Source organism: Parasteatoda tepidariorum, chromosome 3 (genome assembly GCF_982258835.1).
Source record: "Parasteatoda tepidariorum strain Cologne lab strain chromosome 3, Ptep-v5.0, whole genome shotgun sequence".
In the NCBI taxonomy this organism is placed as follows: domain Eukaryota; kingdom Metazoa; phylum Arthropoda; class Arachnida; order Araneae; family Theridiidae; genus Parasteatoda; species Parasteatoda tepidariorum.
The window spans coordinates 87,133,730-87,147,342 of NC_141757.1; the positions used below are offsets into that span (position 1 = coordinate 87,133,730).

Genomic DNA, 13,613 nt, shown 5'->3' on the forward strand with positions numbered 1-13,613 from the left:
TTGCCCCCAGTAAACGATAAGTGATGGGAGAAACCGGGCTGCTTCTCTATTTCGATGTATTGTATTACTTTTGTTTTGTTTATTTTGTTTTCACAGCATTTCGTTTTAATTTCTTTCCCGGTAAATTACACATGAGACATGAAATTTATTTTAGTTTTTCTAATATTATTACATAAATACTACCACATTTTTCTAGTAGTTGATCGAAGAGATTTGTTGTTCAATTTAATTTGGATGAAACAGAAAACTTTTTCTAACCTGGTAATATTTCAAGATTGGACATTTTTTTTGAGAGAAAGTTTTGCTGCATATCAATGATTTCTAATGGTTTGTGGAAATTAAGGAATGTATTATGTAGTAACAAGTTATACTTTTTTTTCATTTAGAAGCATTATGCAGACAATGTTTAGGGTAGTATCACGTGACAATTTTTAGTAGTGACATCTAGTGCTGAAATAATTTTTTATTTTCCTTCCAGTGACATATTTATTTTTTTGTTTATTAACTGTAACTTTATTCATATTAGTTAAATGCTTGATTTTGGTGTGTTTGTTAAACCCGCCAACGGTATTTATAAATTAATATTTAATAATGAACATTGAATATTAAGCGTTACGTTTAATCCATATGAAAGAAAGACCAATCATTCATCAAAATGTGCTCGCTTGCGTTCAGAGAAGTTACACCTTATGCAGATATTGATGAACAATGGAATGATATTACAATTAACGCCGGTGCTTCTCAAAGTACCTTGCAAGACATAAAATTACCTGAAGTAGCTGGATGTTTTACCTATCAAGACAGTCGAGATTTAACATCTATCTGTAGCAACAGGTTTATTTATTGGCGCACCAATCATGATGTTATTGAGCTTGTCGAAGTATCTCTCGACGTTAATTTACAAAGCAATCGATTGCGTCTAAGATTTCAAAACACCCCGATTTTACGAGGAACTAGTATCCATGAGCACAATGATCATGTTGTGTTATTGGTTGCTACAGTCAGTGCTATTCATAAACTTGTATTTCCTCATCCCAAATCATTAGAGAGTGATAACTTTTTAACGAATTCGAAATATTATCTATCACCATCCATATTTTTTGATACTACGAGTCTTGCATTGCGAAATAGAAGTTGTAACTTTGTTTTAAATAATGTGTCCATCGGAATTCCATTGCCTCATACATCTTGCTCATGGCTTAATTCAAATGGTAGCGCAACTTTCATTTTGGCTAACAGTGCAGGATCTGTTTTAATGGTTGTTATGTCTAATAAACAAGAAGTTGAAATCACCACTACTGAATTGATGAAGACAGGATCTATCTCTCGATGGATTAACGGCCTAGTGCCTACTGTTATGCGAAACAATAAAACTGAAGTTGCATTGAGTATAGTTTGCCACGATAATAAAGATATGTCTGATGTCTTGATATTTTCCCTATTTAGTGATCTGCAAATACGAATTTGGTCTAATAAAAAACAAGATTGCATTTTAGCTGATTCAATTTTGAATTATGGTAGTGATAATAAAGTTTTAGCTGGAAATTTTACAGCCCATCAGTGCCATCTAAGAAAATCTGCCGCCAACATAAGAGGAAACTTCTATTTAGGCGTCTATGTTCCAATTCCTCATCAAAAAATATTTTATGTTTTTCAACCAATATTTGATAACGATCGTTGTAAGTTGTCCTTAGTCACAATTTTACATCAAACCAATCACGATTTAGTAGATTTTTGCATTGGAGAAAAATGCATATGGACCTTGTGGCTTAGCTGTGAAAATCAACCTATAGTATTAACTGCACTTTTTGACAGTGAAAATAAATCAGAGCATAGATTGAGCTGGTTACCAGTAAGTCTTGAACCTAGAGTTTCAAGCCAGGTTGATTGTGGCTCTTTGAATATTCAAGATCAATATTTGAAAGAAATATTTAAAGTTGGAAGATTTTTGCCATCTACCATCAGCAAAGCTATTTCTATATTTAGCTCTTCTAGAAATCTTAATGAATCAATGCACACTTTTAGAAAATCTGAAGAGTTGAAGAAGCAAGTTATTGAAACTGTTATGTCTGAAATAATGATGATTGCTGGTGAAACTGAGATTGGTGATGAAATATTTGTAAAGATATCTAAAGATAGTTGGTCTCGTTTCTTTTCTTACTGTATTCAATATCACGAAGTAGGCATGAAACCATTGGGTATATCACTTGACCCTAAAACTGGCTCTGTGGTTATTGTCAAGAAAAATTTCTTCTCTTTACTTTGTCCTTGTGACTCACTAGATATACTCATGATTCCAAGTTTAAGATCATCTTCTTATTTTATGGACTTGTTAGAAGAAGATGATAAAAGAATATATTCAGCATTAATGAGTGTCTTAAGTGGTATAGATTTAGTGGAAGAAAATTTTGATCCTAAACAGCTCCAGCGGTTCAATGATCGAAAGATTGCATTGGAGTCGACATTACAGTACGCATTAGAAATTTGTGAATCTTTAGACTTGGAACATGATAGTAGACTTTGTCAAGATTTGCAATCATTGGTACCTTCTGGTATTGATGCAGTGCTTTGTCTCCAATTCTTGTTAAAAAAATTGGACCTTTCATCAGAGATAGGTGAGTTATCAGATGCTACGCAATTTTCTACTTTTGCTGGTAGCACTTATGGAATTGGTGCTCTTTGTGCTGGCTTATCTCATTTTGCCAAACAGCGTTTTGACTTCTGTAGAAATATGCTTCTCTTTACCATTGCGCTTTGGAGATCAGATAACTTAGATTGTGAACATTTAGATGGGGATGCCATGAAGTATCAAATTGTACCTACCATTGAAAATCTCTTACGGTCTTATTATATTGTTTGGTGGTCTACTGTAAGTGAGTGTTCACCCGTATCTGCTTCGATTCAGGATGCAGCTTTCAAACAGTTCTGTGTCTTAGAATTGCCAGAATTTATCGATGCTGACTTGAAAAATATTAAATCGGGACAAACAGTCTGTTATTTATTTTTTCAAGAAGAAGGAGGTGTTACAGTTAGAAAACTCATGGAATCTAGACTATCTCCTCTGTATTTTGAAGATGGGTGGAAGTACCTGTTTCCTTCCCTTGTGATTTCTGCAGCTAATCTTCTTTGGCCCGGTGACAGAAATGTGGCATTTCCAGAATTTTTATTCACACGATGTCAATATATCCCGCTGCTAGAGTATGATAGTCTTCTGCAAGTTTGGTCACCATTAAACAAACAGTTTTTAAACTTTCTTGTTGCAACTAGCTGTTTAATATTAGGGGACTCCCAAAAAGCTTTGAAAATATTCTTTGAAGTTTCAAAGAAAATAGAGGATGATACATATTTCTGCAATAAATGGATTAAAAGGAATTACAGCTCAGCATCTTCTGTTACGAGCCAAGTTTGCATGCGAGTAGTTCGAATGTTAGAGCAGTTTTCTTTATCCGAGTGTATAGTAAATTTTACTGGTACAGCTGTTAATGAAATTAGCAAGAATGATCCTAACATTCCTATATTTTACTCTATACTCTTTAAACACAATTTGAATCTAAATCGAACTGAAGAAGCATTTGTTACCCTCATTAATAATCCAGATCCTTCGAGGCGTAAAGATTGCTTACGACAGTTAGTGGTGCGGCTTTGTGAAACGAAACAGTTTCAAAAAATAATTGAGTTGTCTTATGAAGAAGAGATAGTTTCTATATTGGAATCAAGAGCAAGGTGTTCAGATCTCTGCCATAATACATCATTTTATGGTGTATTGTATGCTTTGCATATTGACAATCATAAGTTCAGAAAAGCAGCAACTGTTATGTATGAATTAGCTATGAGATATAGCAGAGAAGTTGTAAGCTTAAAAGGATTGAAAAAGCAAGTATCATGCTATTTAGCAGTCATTAACTGTCTGCATTTAGCTGAGCCTCAGTATGCTTGGATTGTAAAGCCAGCTATTAATGTCGACATTTTTGATGAAGATCCCAGAAGTTCTCCTAAAAGAAATTCTGAGGGATGTGAAGTATTACAGTCTACTCGTCCTGTTAAAGTTGAGGTGTTAGGTCTTCCAGATATTGTAAGAGAATATAACTTAGTTCAAGCTCGTCTCACCTATGTTCGAAAGTATGGAGCCTGTTCAAGTTTTGCAATAACTCCATTGACTGCTGAAGACACGGTGGCATTACTTTTAGATGGTTGTCTTTTTGAACAGGCTATTCTCTTGTCCAAATCTTTTTCGCTTTCGCTGGTTCCTGTGTTCGAAGCTTTAACTTATAGGTGTATCAGCTCCATGTTACAATCAGATACATACAATAATGACGAATTTGGAAAAGATATTTTTAGTAAAGCTTCTTCAACCAATGTTGAGGTTTTGTCTCAACGGATTAAAGTTCAACAGCACATTTGGGACGATTTGCAACAGTATCTTTTAGAAAATGAATTGGATGGTAAAACTGAGCTTCATAGATGTGTTACTGAAAAACTTCTTGCTAATGGCGCAACTGTACCAGCCTGGCTAAAGTTGTCGTATCAGAAACTCAACTTTACTGAGATGTTGGCTTTATATATTACATACGGTTTTCTTGAAGAATCTGTCATTCTTTTGACTAAATATATAAAAGCTGTACTTGGTGTAAGAAGAGAGGATTTTAATATGAAATTTTCTTTACATGTTACATCTCCTGCTGTTTGGTTACCTCATACATATATTGATATTTTACTTGATGTTATTAGTTCTGGTAAAAGTGAACATTTTAAAGACATTTGCGAAGAGTTCAACAACACTTTAGAAGAATATAATAGACACATAGAGTTGATTTCTTCAACAAAATTATCAAATTGTATGACTTATGCATGAGAGTGATTTTGTAACATAGTTCCCCATTCATGTTGATAAGAAAGTTTTATTTTTTATTTGGTTGCATTTTTTCCTCAGTTAAGGCTTTATTTTAATATTTTTTTTTAGTTTGTCAAAAATATTTTGATAGTGTTTTATGTCTACAAAATATGTATCTAATTAAATGACTTTTAATTTAACTTGTGTTTTGAATTAAACATGTTCTTTATACTGCCAATTTCTATATGTATTTATTTGATTAATTTTTTCAATTTATAATTTAACTCAAGTTTAATGATATAAATTTGTATATTTCTTAATAAAATTAAACAGCTTTTAGCTAATTTTATCTTGTTTTTTACTTAATTCATTTAAATAATAGTTTAATAGAATTTTTTAGACTACTTTTATGAATTTTTACAACTTTTTTCAGTTATAAGATCTTTATGTGATAGCCAAATTTAAGGAAATAAGATTTTTGCTTTTTTATTAATATTTAAAAAGAAATAAAAGAATTTATTTCTTTTTAGAATTACTTAACTATATTTGCTTTGCTAGTTTCAAACATAAAAAATCACATTATTTGCTTCCACAAATTTAAGAGATTTAGTGAAACTAAACTATGAAATATTTCATTACACAATTCTTTCATATCATAGCTTAAATTTTTTAATGTTTTGAAATGGTCTCGTATCGACATGAAACTTTCATTTCAACCTGCATTCTATTCCCCTTAGAAAAAATCTCATGTTTCATCATCATTTAGGGAAATATTTTTATATTTCCTCTACCTATGAAATAATCAAAGAGAAAAATCCCTTAACACAATGAGCTCAGATTAAAGGAATGAAGTAGAAATTTCGATCTGAGCATCATTATTTCTATTTTATACAAATTTGCTTGTTAATTAAGAAAAAAGGAAATATTTAAATTCTTGAAACTATGAAGTTTAAATTTACAGCTTCTAGAACTTTAAGTTCATTAAAAATTGTTTATTAGTTAAAAATAAATGTTTTATAATAACAGTGTAATACTCGAGCAAATCCATTAACACAAAATATGTACTACCCATGTTCAATATTATTTTCAGCATACAAAGTTGAAATTTTTTGCTTTTGGAGTAATAAAATATTAAAACAAAAGTGATTGTACATTAGTTCTATAGTTTGCTTTTACCCTTTTTTGAGTTTTATTTTAAACAAGTTTTTCATGTGTTATATATTATCTGAAGGAGAAAGGATGTATCATAAGAGCATTGTTACCATTTAAAAATTTAAGTTATTCTGTTCATTTGTACATGATTGTTAAAATCAGCTGTGGAGAGAATAATTAAAATGTTACACACCTGTCGATAGCTTGATTCTGACTTGTATTCTATAAGAAGTTTTACTGAATCCCAAGAAAAACATGTTATATTTGCATTATCTTTTTAATTAATTTTGTAATAATTATTCAGGGGTCTGTCCAGACATTTTGTGAAAGGTCCGTTTTTGTTAAATTGTGAAAAAATTACTTGTAATTTGTGAATATAAAATAAACGTTAAGTCACATTCTTTCAACCAGGATCCGCTTTTGTGAATTTGTGCAATTAGGGTCCGTTATTGCAAAAAAAAACTTTTTCAAGGAGTTTTTAAATTGTAAAGGCATACAAGATAATGCTCAACACTGTAAAATTATAATTAAAAAAATTTAATTTAAAAAAATAAACAGCAATTGCAGCTACTAAATTAGCGATGCAACATATAAATATTTGGTATTTAACCTATACTGCTGAACGCAGAATATTCATTTCGGACCAATAAAGGAAGAAGTGTCCGTCGAAGACAAAATTTAGTTCGTTTACATCTTTCTTTCTCCCCCCCCCCTTCGTGGGAAGGGTTTATTTGATTAACAAAACAATAATGAAGAAAAACAAATTTGTGAAGGGTCCGATTAAAAGATAAATTTTGTGAAGGGTCCGTTTTTAAGTTAAAATATTTTGTGAAGGGTCCGTTTTTATGAAAAGATATTTTGTGAAGGGTCCGTTGATGGACCCAAATTTCTTCTAAACAGACCCCTGTTATTTGTAAAATAGTTCTCATACTTACAAATATTAGTATAAATAATTTTTCTGGAGATCAATAACTTGTTAGACCTAACTTTCAATTAACTAAATTTTGAGTCAAATTTTTTCGGCTTGCAAAATTATCTCAAATTCCAATTGAACATTCCTAATTAAAATAGCATTAGAAATGTTTTTAACATAAAATTTACCTTGAAGTGCATATAACTATGTAAAACACAGCAGTAATATTTTAAATAGATTAGAAGATAAATTTCTGGTAGTATCCTTTTTTCATCTTTAATTTTGAATACCGTACATATTTGTTTCTCTAGGGCATTCTAATCGTAAAGTAATGGAACAAAAATAGTCTTGGGAACTTTTAAATTAGTGCCTTACAGAGAGACACATGTTAAGTACAATAAAATATTACCTTTTAAAGACTTCCCTTGGGCTGCAAAAAAAAAACTTCAAAAAAAAAATTTCCCAGAAAAAAGAAAATCAGGGAGACCCGAAATCATTCCGTTTTTACAGACAAAATTTAAGAAGGAAGAAACAAGGCATTAAAATTACATGTTCTGATCATTGATTGAAATTTTTTTTCTTTGGTAATAACCAAATTTTTATTTCTTCAGACCAAAATAATATAAGCAAGTACATGTTGAAAAATTACACAATATATTTAGGCTGAGGGTCAGTAGGATTGCGTTTCGTATTTTCATATCTTAGATCGCGTTTCGTATTCACGTGATTTAAAAGCCTCTATTATGATTTGTGTTCAAGTGACTTAAACATTATACAATTTTAAAATCAATCTTCGAAATTCGCATTCACGTGATTTTAAAATCAAATATAGAGATTCGTATTCATGTGATTCTTAAAATCAAACTTCGAGATTCGCATTGACGCAGTCTTAAATTCAAAAAATCGAGATTTGTATTCACCCGATTTTAGAGTCAAATATCAAAGTTAGTATTCTTGCGATTATAGAATTAAATAGCGAGATATGTATTCACAAGGTTTTAAAATCAAGATTCATATTAATGTGGTTTTAATATCAAACATCGAGATTCGTAGTTACGCGATTTTAGAATTAAATGTCTAGATTCGTATTTGCGTGATTTAAAAATTGCACATATTCATATTTACACAATTTAAATAAATAAATAAAATCTTGCATCAATGTTTTTATTAAAATGCTGATAACATTCTGTGGATAAATTCCTCCTACATAGTTTTTTCTTGTTTAAATTTTAGATATTTTTTCAGTTATTTAAAAAGTGTTTTTGCACATGACATTTTTGGATTTATATTTTCAGCTTTTTTACCAAACTCATCCCTGTGGTGATTTACAAACAAATTTCGTCAAAATATGGTAGCGACGAAAGAGTTGTAATTACTTACAAGAATTAATAAATGCATGCGGAAAGCTTTTTAGTTGAGATTTTGTGTTCACAGAGAGTTTTTTTTCTGTCCAAGTCTGGTGGGTTTTTATCCTAAATTAGACTTGTGAGGATTAACGAATCCAACATGATAATTACCTATGTTCAGTATAAGAACGAAACATTCAGATTGGACAAGGATGAATTACCAAAAACACCAAACTTTGAAAACTACGGTTTCTTAGAACCCAAGACTCAAATTTTGTTTGGGTGCCTTTAACAAAAAGCAGGTCCCTAATTAGAATATAAGTTTCCCACATCTTTAATATTCATAAATAAGTCTTAATATTTTATCTATTGATAAACAAAACAAAAAATTTCAAAGCAAGAAAAAATTCTGTTTGAAGAATCAAAGATTTTAATTATGAGTTATTGCACACGTGCATCAAGGAAAACCAATAATGCAATATGATATTATAATTATCTTTGAATGAAGAATTTTTTTATATACTTGAAGTTATAATTTTGCTTACACGCTATTTTTTGTTAGTACTAGCAAGTTAGGCATCCCCTGGTACATGTAATCATTTATTTTTTTATTCCCTTCTACAATTTTTAGTATATTTGACATGATATAGCACAAAGGCAGAATCGCTGAAAACTCGCTTCATTAAAAGAAGCTTTGGTGGTATAGCACAAAAACGGTATATGTATTATGATTTCATGAAATCTGGCTCATTAATTACAGATAAAATATACTGTGACGAAATGGTGCAAAAGAAAAACAGCCTAGATAAGTCAACTGATCAACTCCTACAGAATGCTAGATCACCAACTGCACAAACAATTGTATAAAAACTAAAGAAATTAGAAATTCATCGTTCTCCATATTCACCTAACCTAGCTCCCAATAACTATTACTTCTTTCTCAATTTAGACAACTTTTTTTAGGAGAACAATTTAATTCGGACTATGCAGTAAAACTGGCATTCTAAGAATTCATTGAAAGTTTTCCGCTAGTGTTTTACAATACCAGCCTGAACAACCCGTCATTTGAATGGCTAACAGACAGACAATATGGGTAAATATTTTGATGAATAAAATAATTCCTTACATTTTATATTAGTAAGCTATCAACTAACTAAAGTCATTTTTTCCCAACAAATTTCATCTATGAGGACGTGATATATATATATATTAGATTCTGTTTTATATAACAAGTATTTTAGAATTAGATATATCTTTTTAAAACTTGCAATTCCACTTAATGGAACAAATGAACAGAAACATCTCATTGCATACTTTGACAGATCTTTTTCCATAGTGTTGCAGATCAAAATAGAGGTTTTGGCTACTGGCAACTTACATGTTGTAGAATACGGAAGTGAAACCTTCATTTAGTGATATTCAAAAACTAAAATGTTTAAAAAGCATACTCAATTAAAAACGTTCTTTTTTTTTGTTGCAAATTATTTATATAAATAATAACAAAGATGTAGTAGTCGAGCTTTTTGTTGATACTTTCATGACAAAGTATATGGTTTCTTTTTTCTGAAATTTAGTGAAGAATTGAAATTTCACTTTGGAAAACGATTTTTACAATTCCATAAATCATATTTCTGTTTATCGATTTACTTTTTCCCCTTTAAAAATACATTGTTTTCTAAATTACTAATCTATTTTTATTATTAGGCGGCAGTTTAAAAAAGAAATTAAATATATAACCAAAAAGAACAGTACACAACATTTTCCTATCCCATTAAAAATGTTACACAATCATGAATTATTTCTCGTAATTAAAAGAATGTTTAAGGTTTATTGGATTTTGACCTTTTTGCAAATTTAAAACTTTATGAAACTTTGTCTTATTTTACTCTACACAATGAAATTTTTTGTAATCATGACAACTGTTTCTTGTATTTTAAAAACTTTTATTTCAAGATCTAGTTAATAAATACAATTTTTGTAAATAAGATTAACAGCTGCCATCTAAGTAATCTGAAAATTATAAATATTCACTAAACAGATCAAATTTAAATTTATACATATTTGAAAAATATCATTGTTTACAAAACACTAAAGTAAAAAAAAAAAAACTTATAAGAGATTTTGTTGGAAAATAGTAAAATATTCATGCCATTGTTATATGAACAAAAAAAGTTAAAGTATCAAATTAACAACCACAATTCTTTTCTTAATATAGTAAAATAAGATTTGATTTCTAAATATATCAGAAAAAAACTTAAGCGAGTTCATGTAGGATGTCAAATACCATTCAAAAATAGTATTTTCAACATGTAATGAAATAAGCTGTCATTATTAATGTTTTTTAAAATAGAAATGAAACTAACATTGAACAATAAAGTGAGATTCTTTTTCATATATCACAAACTAGTAAAAAATAATAAATGAACCAATCTATATTTGAAAGTTTTAAAACACTTAATGAGAACATATCAGATCAAAAATTTAATATTTATCATAACATTAACATAATTCCATTCCAAAATAAATTTTTAAAAAATGACAAGCAAAATATTGATAGCTTTTCCAAAAGTGTAGTGCAGGAATATTATCATTACTGATAAATATTATTTTGTATAAGTACATTCCAATTTTTTATATATAAAAAAAATAAGTACATTAAAAAAAAAAATGTATTTAACATGTTTTGAATATGTATAGAATTTAAAATAAACTCAACATTTGCTAATAGCACTTCTGATGTATTTTAAAGCTCAGTTTAGAGTTATACATTGGTAAACATTAGCAGTAAGGTCACTAAGATATTAAAATCCAACAAGTATCTCTGAGTATATATATATTTAAAACATACAGTGAAGAAAATGTTTAATTTAATGTTATTTAAAAATGTTAATGAATTTTTTTTTTTTTAGTCATAGTGTACTAAAACGTTTTAAATATCTGCAGTCAGTTGAAAAAATTCAACATTGTCAACTTTATTATAAGCAATGGAATATAATATTGCTTTTATTAAATTTATATAAATTGTTATATAAAAATATAGCAGATGAGATTAAATGCCCTATAAAGTCAGTTCATTAAAAAAATCTATATGATATATTATCTTGAACAGTTAGTTTATTTTATAATCAATATCATTTAAAAAGTAATGAAGTTGACATTTTCGAAAACTATGTCAAAAAAGTATCAAAGAAAATTATGGCACGTTTAACAATAAGAGGAGAGAAATGTAAGTACGACAAATGCACAGTGAGTATCAGATCTAAGACAATAAAAGAAAGAAATTTGGATACACTGTTCATCCGTTAGAATAAAAATCAGAAGCTCATTATACACATAAAATAATCACATAAAAATATCCTTAAAATGTAAAAATTCAAGCCCGAATATTATTACTTGAAAAAAAGTCCAAAATCTAAATAGTTCACTAAAATAAAATAAAGTATTAAAAATAAAACTATTATGTTCCATTGTGGTAACTCACATATGCTATCAAATATTTAGTTGATAATAAATATTCAGTGAAAATGGTGCCAAATGAAATAAACAAAGCCAAATTAAATAAATTTGACATGATAAAAGAAAAAAATAAACAATGTTGAAATAATCATGAAAGTAGGGATTGTATGCATATTTAAATTAAAACAATTTTTAAAAAAAATTTAAAGTCTGCACTTAAAAATGGCACTTCTAAAACACTATATATTATGAAATTACTTGTTTATAAATTAGATTTTTATCTGATTAAAAAAAAAAAGCAACAATTAAACACATTATGAAACATTTTTCAAAACGACAAAAACGAGATTCATTATATAACAATAGTTAGATTATATTTAACTCTTTCTAAATTATTAGTGATATAATTAGCCAGCAAGTGTACCAATTATTTCAATAATGTTACTGGGACACACATATCAGAAAAAAAAGTGAACTAACAAAATTTAAAAGAAAAAAGTTTGAATTATGTCACATTTGTATATCAATTATTTCATACTTTATGTCATCTATGAAAGTTCAAAACTGATAGTAATATATCGTATTTGTGAATAAATTTCATATTTCATAAATTTAAAAACTATATTACTAAGTAAGAAAAAAGTAGTTAAGAGCCTAATATTATAACTGATGGAAACATACAAAATTTAAGAACACATATCGGTGTTGTTATAAGAAATGTAGACTGTAGAAATAATGTTAAAAGAAAACACGAAATATTAAAAAAATAAACTTTTTATATGATTGAGATTGATAAGTTACCCTGTTTAAACACACACATACATTACTTGAAAGAGTAGTAAAATTAAGGAATTCATCACATATCATTTAAATTTTAAGAACATTTAACTGTTTGCATGATTAATAGCTTATGTACTCCAAATAGTTAAAACTGATTTAAATGTCGAATATAGGTGAATCATTGTAGTATAAACAGTCCCTAAAGTAAGAATAAAGCAGCAGTGACAATAAAAGCTTTAAAATAAACATTAGTATAAATACAACCCAAAATACAACATTTAAGATATTGCAAGTTAAGAAAATAGATTAATAAATATAGTAGAGAAAACAGATCTAACATACTATAACATTAATTATAAATCTACACACAAACAATTGGCACATACAAATGAAAATTTTACAGGTAATGTCAGAACAAGCTAACAAATCTAAAAGTTTAAGTATGACGGATAAATTCATAGATTTCCTTCTTGCATGATGCTAACAGATCATATTTTTTAATGAAGAAAACTGCCTTTTAGACAACAGATGCATCAAGTAGCAAAAATAGATCCATCATTTAAAAGTCACAAATGCAAATGACTGCCTTTTTGTAGCACCAAACACACTCATTAAAAAAATTTATAAATCACTGTTTTCCACTGTACATAGGATTCTTGAATGTTGAAGTTGCTTGTTTATAAATTGGATTTTCACCCTGATTAAAAAACATCACAATTAATTAAACACACTAGGAAATATTTGATAACAGTCATAAAACTAACAATTAATTCTGTAAACGTGCTAATTCTGAAGTTAGTTTTGATTAGAATTATCTATTATTTTCTGCCCCACAAATCTGTTTTTCTTTAAGTTACTCAATGAATAATACATTCAATAATTGACAGAATTTTTAACAGGAATTTTTGTAAATACTTAATTAGTTTGGCAATGAAAGTGCGTAATTGATGAAAGTTCAACTATAATATTAAGTGTATAATGAGTTATATTTTACAGAAGTAGAAAATTTGAGCTGTATTGGCTTAGGTTTTCTGTCTTTCATCTTTAAAATAAAATACTATTTCTATTTGATTAAGAATCTGAATTAGTAGTCTAGATAAGATTAGTCCTTTAAGGACCAGTCGGAGAAAAAAAA

At 28.5% G+C, this 13,613-nt stretch overlaps 2 protein-coding genes across 2 annotated transcripts in view; one reads left to right on the plus strand and one right to left on the minus strand.

Annotated features, from left to right (window-relative positions):
• The first annotated feature begins 518 nt into the window (after positions 1–518).
• On the plus strand, positions 519–6,394 carry Nup160 (nuclear pore complex protein Nup160). The gene has a single exon (XM_016054127.4). The coding sequence runs from the start codon at positions 656–658 to the stop codon at positions 4,850–4,852; it is 4,197 nt and encodes a 1,398-aa protein (XP_015909613.1). The 5' UTR covers positions 519–655; the 3' UTR covers positions 4,853–6,394.
• Positions 6,395–10,164: 3,770 nt separating this feature from the next.
• mys (position-specific antigen beta subunit myospheroid) overlaps positions 10,165–13,613 on the minus strand; it is a 33,186-nt gene continuing 29,737 nt past the window's right edge. The window contains exon 21 of the mRNA XM_087159766.1: positions 10,165–13,175. Coding sequence (XP_087015892.1) covers positions 13,107–13,175 — 69 coding nt within the window. The 3' untranslated portion in view covers positions 10,165–13,106. The remainder of the gene's footprint in view (positions 13,176–13,613) is intronic.